The sequence below is a fragment of the Lycium barbarum genome, chromosome 9 (assembly GCF_019175385.1).
Source record: "Lycium barbarum isolate Lr01 chromosome 9, ASM1917538v2, whole genome shotgun sequence".
In the NCBI taxonomy this organism is placed as follows: Eukaryota; Viridiplantae; Streptophyta; class Magnoliopsida; order Solanales; family Solanaceae; genus Lycium; species Lycium barbarum.
The window spans coordinates 17,934,827-17,948,249 of NC_083345.1; the positions used below are offsets into that span (position 1 = coordinate 17,934,827).

The 13,423-nt window shown below is 37.4% G+C and overlaps 1 protein-coding gene across 1 annotated transcript; it reads right to left on the reverse strand.

Moving 5' to 3' along the window:
- Nucleotides 1-1,012: 1,012 nt before the first annotated feature.
- On the reverse strand, nucleotides 1,013-1,645 carry LOC132610538 (nuclear transcription factor Y subunit B-5-like). Its single transcript, XM_060324858.1, has one exon. It carries the CDS (start codon nucleotides 1,643-1,645, stop codon nucleotides 1,205-1,207), a length of 441 nt encoding a protein of 146 aa, XP_060180841.1. The 3' UTR covers nucleotides 1,013-1,204.
- Between the last annotated feature and the right edge of the window lie 11,778 nt (nucleotides 1,646-13,423).

Here is a 13,423-nt window from a genome sequence, read left to right on the forward strand (position 1 = left end):
GAGCTTTAGGAGAGAGTTAACAATCACCAGGGTGATCACATACTTAATTTTAAGATGAAAAAACTAAAAGTATTTCAGTAAATAGAATTTTGTGGAGAAATTAATAATGGGACACAATTAATTATTATGATTTAAGCTTTTCAATGAAATAATCATACTATTCCACATGATATCCAAGTAGACAGATATCATGGTTTTATATCTCATTGCTATACATTATTTTTATTTAAAAAAAAAAAAAACAAGTGCTTGGCCATAAAAAAAGATTAGGCCAATAAAAATAAGTAAGCAGTAAGAATTTTGGAACTAATCATGCTTTAATGCTTATCATGGTATAGAATTAGTTCCCCAAAAAGATTATTGATGTCAGGCATCCAATCAATTAGACTCACGAACTGAAAACTTAAGGATAAATGAAAGAGTAGGGTTAGGGAAGCCCCTAAATAAATTGAGGTATTCATTCGTTCACTCTAAAGCAAAAAGATTATAAACCATAATTTACGATCAATTTGTTCAACACTAATGTTTTGTACAGGATGATATATCACATAATCACATCTAAATTAGATTTTATCTTATTAATCAAAATAATATCTTTAGTCGCTAATAAAACATAAAGCAAAATTCAATACATAAAATATGGCCTATTTAAATCATGTAGCGTCAATTCAAATCGAACATAGTTAAACAAGTAGATAGCGGTACCAAATGAAGGAAATTGTGCTTACCTCCATGAGTCTTAGACTGAGCTTGAAGTAATTATAATTACTTCATACAATTGTCTGAAAACGAAAGTTAAAAGGTGTGCTTGTATTTGGAGACACGGTCATATCCTCCTTTTGTAGTTTTTTGGAAATCAAAGCAAACCTAATCGGGGGTTGAATGTTAAAAAAAAAAAAAAAAAAAAAAAAAAAAAAAAAAAAAAAAAAAAAAAATTGTATTCCTAGCTCAATCAAGAACCATGACCAACTAGCCAAGTGTGAAACAAACGTGTATTCCTAGCTCAATCAGACAAAAGGTTATTACTTGTTCAAATCAATATTCCACAACCATAAAAATTAGATGATACAATAATCACTAACAGAGAATATTTTCACACACTAGAAGTCAAGAATAATTCTTATTACTAGTAAAAACTTTTTCTAAGAATAAAAAGTAGGAGTCGAGAAAATCCAAGCTAGAAAGTATTGTCATTTGACAAATCTTAAGGACCATAAAAACTTCCCTGGAAATTTTGAAGTTTATCATTCCCCCTTTCTTCAGTGTTGTTGCCAGCAGCAGCCTTATTTTGATTAGCTTTTTCTCCTTCTAATTCTCTATACCTATGCAAATACCTCTGCAAAGGCACTACATAATCATCAAGTCCTAAACTTCCCATAGCCCAACAAATATCATGTCCATTCAATGTCTTGCGCTTCTCCTTGTGACATTTATCAGATGCTTCTCCAGTAACAAAGCTAATGAACTCAGATACACATTCTTGCATTGTTTCTTTGCCCTCTTTCGAAATCTTGGCGTTTTGAGGAAGAATTTGCTTCATAATTCTCCCAACATTAGCTATTGGCAATAACCTATCTTGCTCCTTAATCCCTCCTTCTTCATTTGAGTTAATTGACCTTAATATATTGTTGATGTTATCAACCATTTTGGGAAACCTAGAAACTCGATCCCCTCAAAACAGACACGTTTTCTTTTCACTCTGCGTATTATTTGCCTCTTTATTATAATCACAAGTTCGTGTATTTTACGCTAACTTGTGATTAAAAATTTATAATATAACATGGTATTGCTAAAGATTCTACAATATATAAAAGTATTCAGTACTGGTGCAGAGACAGAATGACATATAAATTTGTATAGTTGGTACAAAGTTATGTCATATTTTATTATAGGAGTATATTTTATTAATTAGCCTTTATTAAAAGCACTTTGCTTTAATCAATTATGAATCAAAATCAAATTGTCCCCTCCCCTGATTTACCTTCCTACTTGTTAACGTTTAATCCTATCCACTAGTTGAAAGTTGAATCGAAACAATACACATAGTTGAAAGTTGAAACCCTAGATTGTTGGATGGTGACCTACTAATTATTATAGGTCTTTGCAATAGATAGTGTCAATCCAGTCTTTTGAAAATATCATGATTTTAACGTTGTCAAATTAAGTGGAAATTTGTCATTTTCCACTCCACAAACTCTGGGACACTACATATGAGGATGTGGATCTTGATTTATCTCAACAGGTAAACAATATAAATTAGTGGAAGCGTACGATAAAGTTGATGTATGTGGCAGGCAAGGTTGTATAAATTAATGAAAATAGGACACTAATTATTGGTCCATAATTTTAATTTAATAACAGGTAAGGAATCAAACTGTACCCGTCGTTGTGAAAATGACTTGTTTCCAAATTGGATGATACTGGAAAGCAGCTAGAAGCTTAGAATTTAGTCAATAGTGTAGTTTATTAATTAGGTCGTGTTTCTCTTACTTTTACAGATGTATTTTTGGTTTTGCAAGCCAACCGAATTGTTGAGAAACACTTGTACATATATTCCTGTGTATTTAGTTTCCATATTTGTAGATCGAATCCCACTAATTGGGGATTACGATTTAGTTGCCTTAAAGATAGGCTAGATTGATTTGTATCATCTTGTATATACAATCAAATCTCTCTATAATGACAGCATTTATCCAAAAATTTCATGACTGCTATAATGAGGTACTGTTATGTATGTATATTGGCATTTGATGTTTATATCTTATTTAGTTGTTATAAATAAAAGTACGCAAATAATTATTTTTCTGTACTTTTTATGTTACATATAAACGAAAACAATACACTTGTTAAGTTTTAAATCTCAATTGATTTTCATATTTCAATAATTAAAAAATGAAAAGAGTAATAAATTACTAATAAATTCATAACTAGTTGTACCATACCAATAAAGAATTAAACATATGCGTTTAAAATTAATTTAGAATTTAAATATTTCAAATATTTCAAGTTTGACGTAATAATTCTACAATTGTAGGTTGTTTCGTAAATTACAGTCTCTTAGTGATAATATAACACTTGAATTGAAGAAGAATTTTGTCCAAACTTTCAGCAAAAAGGAATTCAATAGTTTTACCTTGAAGGCTGTCTAAGAGCTTAACAGTTGACTCTTCTATCTCAATCCAAGTAACAGTTGACACTTAACAAGAACTTTTTATTTTTATATATGATATATTTCTTCCAAAATATTATTACACAATATTTGAGTATGTCTTTTATGGAGAGGTAATTATACAACGAGTGTACCGCTATAATGAATGTCATTGTTGTTATAGGTAGAATGTTGTTATAGAAAAGTAAAATATAACATGAAAAATCGATTCCGGAGAAAATCAAGCTATTATAGCGAAATATTGTTATAGCGAATGACAATTATAAAGAGGTTTGTATAGTCAATCATCTGTGAATAAATTATACACTTCACCTAAATATATTATTTTCTCTCCTTTTCTAAGATGGTTAATAGTCGCATTATCGTAGTATAATTTCTTGTGCTCTAATTTATGCTATTATGCTATTATCTGTTATTTCCTGTGCTTTGATTATTCTATGTTATCTGTGTCACTTGCGTTACTTCATTTCCATATTGCTTTGAATCTCTTAGCCGTATCTGACCTCTTTTTATGTTTTTATTGAGCCGAGGGTCTCTCGGAAACAGCCGTCCTACCTTGGTAGGAGTAAGGTCTGCGTACACTCTACCCTCCCCAGACCCCACGTTGTGGGATTTCACTGGGTTATTGTTGTTGTTGTTGTTCTAAGATGGTATCAGGGCTTGATCATTCCAAAAACCCAAACACTAGCAATAAAAATCACGATATGGATTCAGCAAACCCATATTTTCTTCAACATTCAGAGTATCTCAGCCACATGCTTGTTCCAATCAAGTTGAATGGAATGAATTATCCATCTGGGAGCAAATCCATGATACATACTCTCACAGCCAAAAACAAACTATGTTTTATTGATGGATCAATTGAACTGCAATGGGAAAAGGATAAGCCAACGGAGTATGCATTGTGGAATCAATGCAACAGTATGATTTTATCATGGCTTGCTCATTCGGTCGAACCAGATCTAGCGAAAGAAGTCATTCACGCCAAAACTGCTCACCAAGTATGGCAATAGCTTAAAGATCAATTCTCACAAAAGAATACACCAGCAATATATCAAATTCAAAAATATGTCAACCGTATTCACTTGTTATTCAAGAGGAAACACAGAGACAAATAACACCAGAATCAACAGAAAGTTTCTCTATCGCAGCTGCAATTCAAAAACGCACTAATAGTTTTTTCAACAAACTCAAGGATAAGCATTGTGAGCATTGCAATCGAGAAGGCCACACAATTGAGAATTGCCGCACTCTGAAATTTCATTGCAAACATTGCAATAGAAAAGGTCATACAGAGGACAGTTGCAAGTTTAAAAATGGCACTTGGGCTCCCAACAACACAGGAGGCCAAAATAATCGACAAAACCGCGGATCTCATGGTAATCCTTCTTATGTTGCTAATGTAATAAATCTTCTCAATCTAAGAATGAGGTTCACTCGCAAGATGCCAACGGTTCACATGGACTTTCAAGAGAACAACTTCAACAGATTGCTCATGCTGTAAGTCAGTTGACTCAAAATAATAATTCTGCCTGTAATAGCGACGCTTATGCAAATGCAGCAGGTTTATATCTTTTTCATAATTTTTCAATTAATTCTGCATTCACTAGACCATGGATCTTGGATAGCGGAGCAACTGATCACATTACTTCTGATTCCACAATCTTTACTCAAACAAAGTTCCCATCTATACCCATTGTCAATTTGCCCAATGGGTCACAAGTCTCAATTCATTCCACTGGCACAATTCCATTTAACTCAGTTATTACCTTAAACAATGTTTTACATGTTCCCTCTTTTCATTTAAATTTAATGTCTGTTAGCAAACTTACAAATGATTTAAATTTTTATGCCCTTCTGTTTCCCACCTTTTTTGCCTTACAGGACTTGGCTGCGGGGAAGATGATTGGCTCGGGTAAACAACATGGTGGTCTCTATTACATATCTGTTGGGTTCATCCCATAATTTGAGGAAGGAAACATCTCCCTCATTTTAAGGAAGAAAACAAGGAAGAAAACATTTCCCTTGTTTTGAGGAAGAAAACATATTCCTTGTTTTAAGGAAGAAAACATCTTCCTTGTATTTGTCAAATTGTCAAGTGCTTGCTTGAGTCACAAATGACATCAATAGGTTCATTTCATCCTTATAAATAAGGAAGCCTTCTATCATTTGTAGACACACCAAAATCTCAGACAATACATCTGAGTGAGAGCAAAGTGAGGTATTCCATAGACTGTAAGAAAATAGTCTGTGAAGAAAAAATAGAGTGTGAGTGATATTGTAGTGAGGTGGGAAAAATCAAAAGAGTGTTTTTCTTTTGATGGTGTAGTGGTCTTAGGAGTATTTGTACTCGTTACTACACGGTGTAAAATTTCTTGCTATAGTGATATCAGCTGCTCCTCTTGATCGTGGTTTTTTCCCTTATTCAGAAGGGTTTCCACGTAAAATCTTGGTGTCATTATTGCTGCATTTTATTCTTGCTGATTTAACCATAAGTTAGTGTTCCGCGTTTATCACTAATACAGGGAATATTATTCTTGCGGTCTATTTTTATTCCCAACAAGTGGTATCAGAGCCAAGGTTCTGTCTGAGTATGCTCTGTGGTTGCAGCATAGTCTGAACTTCCACATCAGAAAAGAATTATCTTGGAGCTCCTGCATCAGCTGCCACGTCACCGGTCAGTTTTGTAATTTTGAAAAATTATTCAGAAGGTGAAAAATGACCATTAACGAGTCAACTTCATCTTCTGGAGCTATGATTATGCTCTCGGCTACTAACTACACGCTGTGGAAACCTCGGATGGAAGATTTCCTCAATTGTAAAGACCTTTTTGATCCAATAGAGCTGAAGGGTATTAATCCTGACCCGCCCAAGTCAATAGAGTGGAAGAAAATTAATAGAAAAACTATTGGTCAAATCCGACAATGGATTGACCGTAGTGTCTTCCACCACGTTGCACAAGAAATCGACGCTTATGCCCTTTGGAAGAAGTTGGAAGACATGTACCAGGCCAAGACCGCTCGGAACAAGGCCCTTCTGATGAGACGCCTTGTCAATATGAAGCTCAAAAGTGGAACTTCTGTTGCCGAACATACCAGTGAGTTCCAGAGTCTGGTAAATCAATTATCTTGTGTAGAAATGACACTTGGAGACGAAATGCAATCTCCACTACTTCTTAGTTCCCTTCCTGATAGTTGGGAAACACTAGTTGTTACTCTCAGCAACTCAGCCCCAGATGCCAAACTTACCATGTCTGTGGTCAAGGATGCATTGTTCAATGAAGAGGCAAGAAGGAAAGACATGAGCACAGATCAGACTCATGCCCTTGTGACGGAGAATCGAGGAAGATCACAAGGAAAACAACAAAGAAATAGTAGAGGAAAATGGCAAAGTAGAGGCAAAAGTCAGGGGAGATCATCGGATGGCCGGAAACCTTCTTATACATGCCACCATTGCGGTATAGAGGGTCACTTGAATAAGAATTGCTACAAATGGCTAGAGGAGCAAGGCAAGAGCAGTTCTCAACCGAAGAACAAGGGTAGTGAAGCGCTCATCACAATCTCAGGTGATGTAGCGTACTGTACTACCCATGATGAGACATGCCTTCACGTCTCAAGAGAAGACACAGAATGGGTGGTAGATACTGCAGCATCCTACCACGTAACTCCCCACAGGCACTACTTCACAGCATACAAAGCTGGAGACTTTGGAGCGGTGAAGATGGGTAATTCCAGTTCCTCTGGAATAGCCAGAATTGGTGATGTACAAATAAAGATAGGTATCGGGAGCACAATCACTTTGAAGGATGTCAGACATGTGCCAGATCTTCGGCTCAATCTCCTGTCAGTGGTATCTCTTGACAAACAAGGGTATGAAAATCATTTTAGTAGAGGCACATGGAAAATGTCAAAGGGCGTTTTGACAATCGCTCGAGGACATATTTGTGGCACATTGTACAAAACGCATTTGAGAATTTGTACAGACAGCCTCAACATTGCAGAGGAGGCTTCTCAGGATTTATGGCACCAGAGACTCGGCCACATGAGCGAGAAAGGGTTGACTACCTTGATGAAGAAGAATCTTATAAATGTTGACAAGAACGCTGCACTGTGTCCTTGCAATCATTGTCTATTGGGTAAGCAACACAGAGTGTCATTTAATTTCACTTCAACAAAAAGATCAGAGTTGTTAAGTTTGGTACACTCTGATGTCTGCGGTCCTATGGAGGTTGAATCACTCGGTGGAAGCAAATATTTTCTGACTTTTATCGATGATGCTTCTCGGAAAGTATGGGTGTATTTCCTGAAGACGAAGGACCAGGTGTTCGAGTGCTTCAAGTCATTTCACGTCTTGGTGGAACGTGAAACAGGAAAGAAGCTGAAATGTCTCCAATCTGATAATGGAGGCGAGTATACTTCCAAGGCGTTCGATACATATTGCAGAGCATATAGAATTCAACATGAGAAGTCAGTACCACGCACCCCTCAGCACAATGGTGTTGCTGAAAGAATGAACCGGACTATCATGGAGCGTGTCCGGAGCATGCTGAACATGGCTAAACTTCCAAAGCCATTTTGGGGAGAAGCAGTCAATACCGCATGTTATCTCATCAACCGATCACCTTCAGTACCACTCAACTTTGAAGTTCCAGAAAGGCTATGGACAAGTAAGGATCCTACATACTCACATCTTAGAGTATTTGGGTGTTCATCATATGCACATGTATCCAAAGAGCTCAGACAGAAGCTTGATGCGAGAACTATCCCATGCATTTTCATTGGCTACGGAAATGAAGAGTTTGGATACAGGTTATGGGATCCTAAGGAGAAAAAAGTGATCAGAAGCAGGGACGTTGTGTTTCACGAAAATTTGACAATAGAAGACATTGAAAAATTCACGATGTCTCAGAAGTCAAATGAGGGTGCTCAAGTTTCAAATGAAGCACCAAAATTGTTCTTGAGAAATAATGACGAAGTGCCAGAAGAAAACTCAGAAGCAGAAGAAGATGAGGAGACAGAAGAGAGTGCTGAGCAAGGGGAGCCACAACCCACCTCACCAGAACCATCACACGACACAGATGATGGTAGCTCTTCTCAGATGGTTCCAACTGCTCGTAGATCTGAACGAGGCCATATACCATCAAAAAGGTACTCATCATCTGAATACCTTTTGCTTACTGAAGATGGAGAACCGGAGAGTTTTCAAGAAGCTATGTCTCATAAGGATAAAGAAAAATGGTTGATAGCAATGCAGGATGAGTTAGAATCTCTACAGAAAAATCAAACTTATGAGATCGTAGAACTTCCTAAAGGGAAGAAGGCACTGAGAAACAAATGGGTGTTCAAGTTAAAGAAGGATGCAAGCGGACAAGTGGTGAAACACAAAGCTCGGTTGGTTGTCAAAGGGTTCCAGCAGAAGAAAGGAATTGACTTTGATGAGATCTTTGCACCAGTTGTCAAGATGACCTCAATCCGAGTTATACTTGGCTTGGCAGAAAGTATGAACTTGGAGCTTGAACAGATGGATGTGAAGACAGCATTTCTTCACGGAGATTTGAAAGAAGAAATCTATATGCAGCAGCCAGAAGGTTTTGAGGTTTCAAGTGATAATCTCGTGTGCAAGCAATCTAAAAGCTTGTATGGTTTGAAGCAGGCACCAAGGCAGTGGAATAAGAAGTTTGACTCATGCATGAAGAGTCAAGGCTACAAGAAGACTATTGCGGATGAGTGTGTATACATCAAGAGACTTCCAGACGGTACCTTCATTGCTCTTCTACTATATGTAGACGACATGTTGATCGTTGGGAAAGATCAAATGAAGATAAACAAACTGAAGAAAGAACTCTCTAAGTCTTTTGATATGAAAGACTTAGGACCGGCTCAACAGATTCTTGGGATGCAGATCACTCGAGACAGGAAGAATCGCAAGTTATGGCTATCTCAAGAGAAGTACATTGATCGGGTACTTGAGAGATTCAACATGAATAATACCAAACCAGTTAGTGTTCCACATCCAAGGAGGAGATCGGGGAGATGTCAGCGGTGCCCTATTCTTCAGCAATTGAAAGTTTGATGTATGCCATGGTATGCACACGGCCAGATATCGCTCATACAATGGGTACAGTGAGCCGTTTTCTCTCTAACCCCGGGAAGGAGCATTGGGAGGCAGTCAAATGGATTCTCAAATACTTGAAGGGTACCACGAAGTTATGTCTTTGCTACGGTGGAACTGATCCAGTCTTGGAAGGCTATACAGATGCTGATATGGCCGGAGATATTGATAGTAGAAAATCTACTTCAGGATATATCTACACTTTTGCAGGGGGAGCTGTTTCTTGGCAATCAAGATTGCAGAAATGTGTCGCTTTATCTACAACAGAAGCAGAATACATTGCTGCCGCTGAAGCTGGTAAAGAAATGTTGTGGCTAAAGCGCTATCTCCAAGAACTTGGGATCCAGCAGAAAGAGTACAAGATACATTGTGACAGTCAGAATGCTCTAGACTTGAGCAAGAACTCCATGTATCATTCCCGTACAAAATATATTGATGTTCACTATCACTGGATACGCGAGACGATTGATCAACAACTATTGAGACTAGTAAAGATCAACACAAAGGAGAATCCATCAGACATGCTGACCAAGGTGGTACCGAGAGACAAGTTCGAATTGTGCAAAGAACTGGTCGGCATACACTCAAACTAAAAGCAGTGTTCCCTCCTTCAGGTGTATGGGACTGGAGGGGGAGATTTGTTGGGTCCATCCCATAATTTGAGGAAGGAAACATCTCCCTCATTTTAAGGAGGAAAACATTTCCCTTGTTTTGAGGAAGAAAACATATTCCTTGTTTTAAGGAAGAAAACATCTTCCTTGTATTTGGCAAATTGTCAAGTGCTTGCTTGAGTCACAAATGCCATCAATAGGTTCATTTCATCCCTATAAATAGGGAAGCCTTCTATCATTTGTAGACACACCAAAATCTCAGACAATACATCTGAGTGAGAGCAAAGTGAGGTATTCCATAGACTGTAAGAAAATAGTCTGTGAAGAAAAAATAGAGTGTGAGTGATATTGTAGTGAGGTGGGAAAAATCAAAAGAGTGTTTTTCTTTTGAGGGTGTAGTGGTCTTAGGAGTATTTGTACTCGTTACTACACGGTGTAAAATTCCTTGCTATAGTGATATCAGCTGCTCCTCTTGATCGTGGTTTTTTCCCTTATTCAGAAGGGTTTCCACGTAAAATCTTGGTGTCATTATTGCTGCATTTTATTCTTGCTGATTTAACCATAAGTTAGTGTTCCGCATTTATCACTAATACCGGAAATATTATTTTTGCGGTCTATTTTTACTCCCAACAATATCATCAGCGCAGCAACCATCCATTTCTCATCAAGTTTCACAATCCAAAAATTTATGGCACATGCGTCTAGGACACCCGTCATCTTTTCGCCTCAGATTAATTGCTCCATTTATTACCTTCTAGTAGTGTTTCTTTTGATAATAATTGTGATGTTTGTCCTTTGGCTAAACAGACACGGCTTGCATTCCCATTGAGTAATATATCTACTTGTGCTCCATTTGACTTGTTACATTGGTTTGGGTTCCCCATAGAGTACCTACTAATTCAGGGGCTCGTTTTTTTCTTACTATCATGGATGATTTTACAAGGTGTGCTTGGTTATTTCTCATGAAATTTAAATCTAAAACTTCACATCTTTTGCAATCTTTTATATCTTTCACTAAAAAGCAACTCCATGCTTCAGTTAAAAAAATTAGAACAGACAATGGCAAGGAATTTGAACCAATGAAAATCTTTTTTCACTCTCATGGAATCGAATACCAGCGACTTGCGTTTCGACTCCACAACAAAATAGGGTAGTTGAACGCAAGCATCGTCACATTTTAAATGTTAACCGAGCTGTACGCTTTCAAGCTCAGCTGCCAATCACCTTTTGGGGCGAATGTGTGTTGACTTCATTCCGAGATGGAGGAGATCTTCAAGATAGGTACTGTGCATCTCCCAACGTATCGCAATCAATCACCTGAAACACTCTACATCCCAAAAAGTATGTAGCAAGAGTAGTATCAGTACAATTAACACGTACGGAGTAAGCATCATAGGCCGACAATGGTTAGAAACACATATCAGTAAAACAATTCACAAATAAGCAGGATAAGCAACTAGATCAATACCATACATCTATTTACCACTCGTTATAACATCAAGACTCTTAAAATCACGCAAACTCTTCTCTAATAGCCACCAATCAATTCCACAACAGTTTTACGCTAGTCATATATCATTATGCCATTCGTTCTTAGTACAGGAGTCCACTTATCATTAAGGTATTCCTTATCCTTCATCCTTTTGTAAGCCAAACATATAACTGATCTTACGAACTATCTAAGAAATAAATTAAATAGTATAAGGCATGATCGTGACTAAGTACACGTCATCGCCTAAGTAGAACATTTAAACCCAAATATGCCAAGTTCCAGCGTATCCAATCCGAAACCAACATCACAAGTAAAGCACCAAATTATCTCAATATAAGCCATGATGCAATGCAATGCGATAATGTAAGAATTCAAATGCAATGTTGTGTACACATGTACTCCGGACGGAAGTATCAACGTCTCGATAGCACAACCCAAGGTGACTCGCGAAGTCTAAGTGCCACTCGTCCCGGATCTTTTCCCAACAGACAGACGAGACCTCGGATCTTTACCCATGGGGGGTTCTCACCGGCACCACCCTGGGGGACCCGCGGAGTCCATGAACTCACTCAATCTACGATTCCGGGACTAACATCGGATATCGGACCCTCACATCACTCTCATTTAAAAAAACATCGAGCCCAGATCATCACAGTGTTTCATCAAGCACCCATAAAGTATCAATAGTGTTTCAGGAAAATGAAAGTGTGTGCAATGCATGTATCACATCAATAATCAGATCAATATCACAAGTACCAACATGGGTACGCCAACAACATATCAATGTCACATGTACCAACATGGGTACGCCAATAATATATCAGTGTCACAAGTACCAACATGGATACACCAACAACATCAGAAGACTACACAAGTCATATAGAACTCTATCCTCATATCAACGTCAACCGATAAGATACTACAATATCACAGTCAAGATGGAACAATAGTTCCCAATATCTGCTAACAACATGTGGCATCAAGCCAACACAATAGTACAATCAAGCCACGTGACTTATTACCTCACTTTCTTACTATCTATCAAGATTAATACATGATAATTGACCTTCTATTTACAAAACTTACCTAATACCCAAGCTAGGATCCATTTCATGATTGTTGTTACATCTACCTATTTCAATATCAACGAAGATTCAGTATTATAAGCACAGAACCAATTAGGAACCCTTGCGGAACTTCTCACCAAGGAGCATAGAAAATAATTAACAACTACTTCCAAGTCACAATAATCCACCGATATTCAAGGATATCCAACACAAGAATCCTAAGAAATCTACATGCCACAAACCCGAACACAAACGTCACATAATAGTACCATCCTAAGAATCCATCCCAAATCTCCAATACCTATACATGCATTCTCCGCTCGTTCAAATACGTGAATATATAAATCTAACTGGAGTCTACTAAAAAGAAGTCGTAACCTACCTCGAGGCCGAGCGGGTGCCACGAACATCCGTAGACCTTCAATTCGTTCATCACGTCGTAACCCGAATGAAGGAACCTGAAATATTCATGAGAGACAAGATAGGAGTCACCATTAACATACTTGTAAGGGATTTCGGATTGATAAGGAACATTTAGGAATTTGGACCACCCTTAGATTTCTAGGTTTCCATTACCAAAAGAACTCTTTTCCTAACCATAAGGAGTTATTGCTAGACCAAGTTGCCATTTTTAACCCTTTTCTTGAGAAAACCCATTTCCAAGATCCATGGAGAATTCATTTACCCTTAGGAAGAAGATAGGAATTTAGATTATCAACCAATCTAGGTTGAAGAACATAGGAGATTTAAATCAAAGAACTACATATGAAGAACAAGCTAACAATAAACCCTCCCATCGCGTTATTTAATGCCAAACGTGCACTTTTTGTCCCCCTTCTATAAATACTTGTTCTAGGTTTTTCTGAACCATTATTGAATATTCCTTACACAAACTTTATTGTATCTTTTAGCATAGAGAGCATTGAATATTGGTTGTTGGGTTCAAAAAGAAGATTCTTTCACTTTTTGTCAT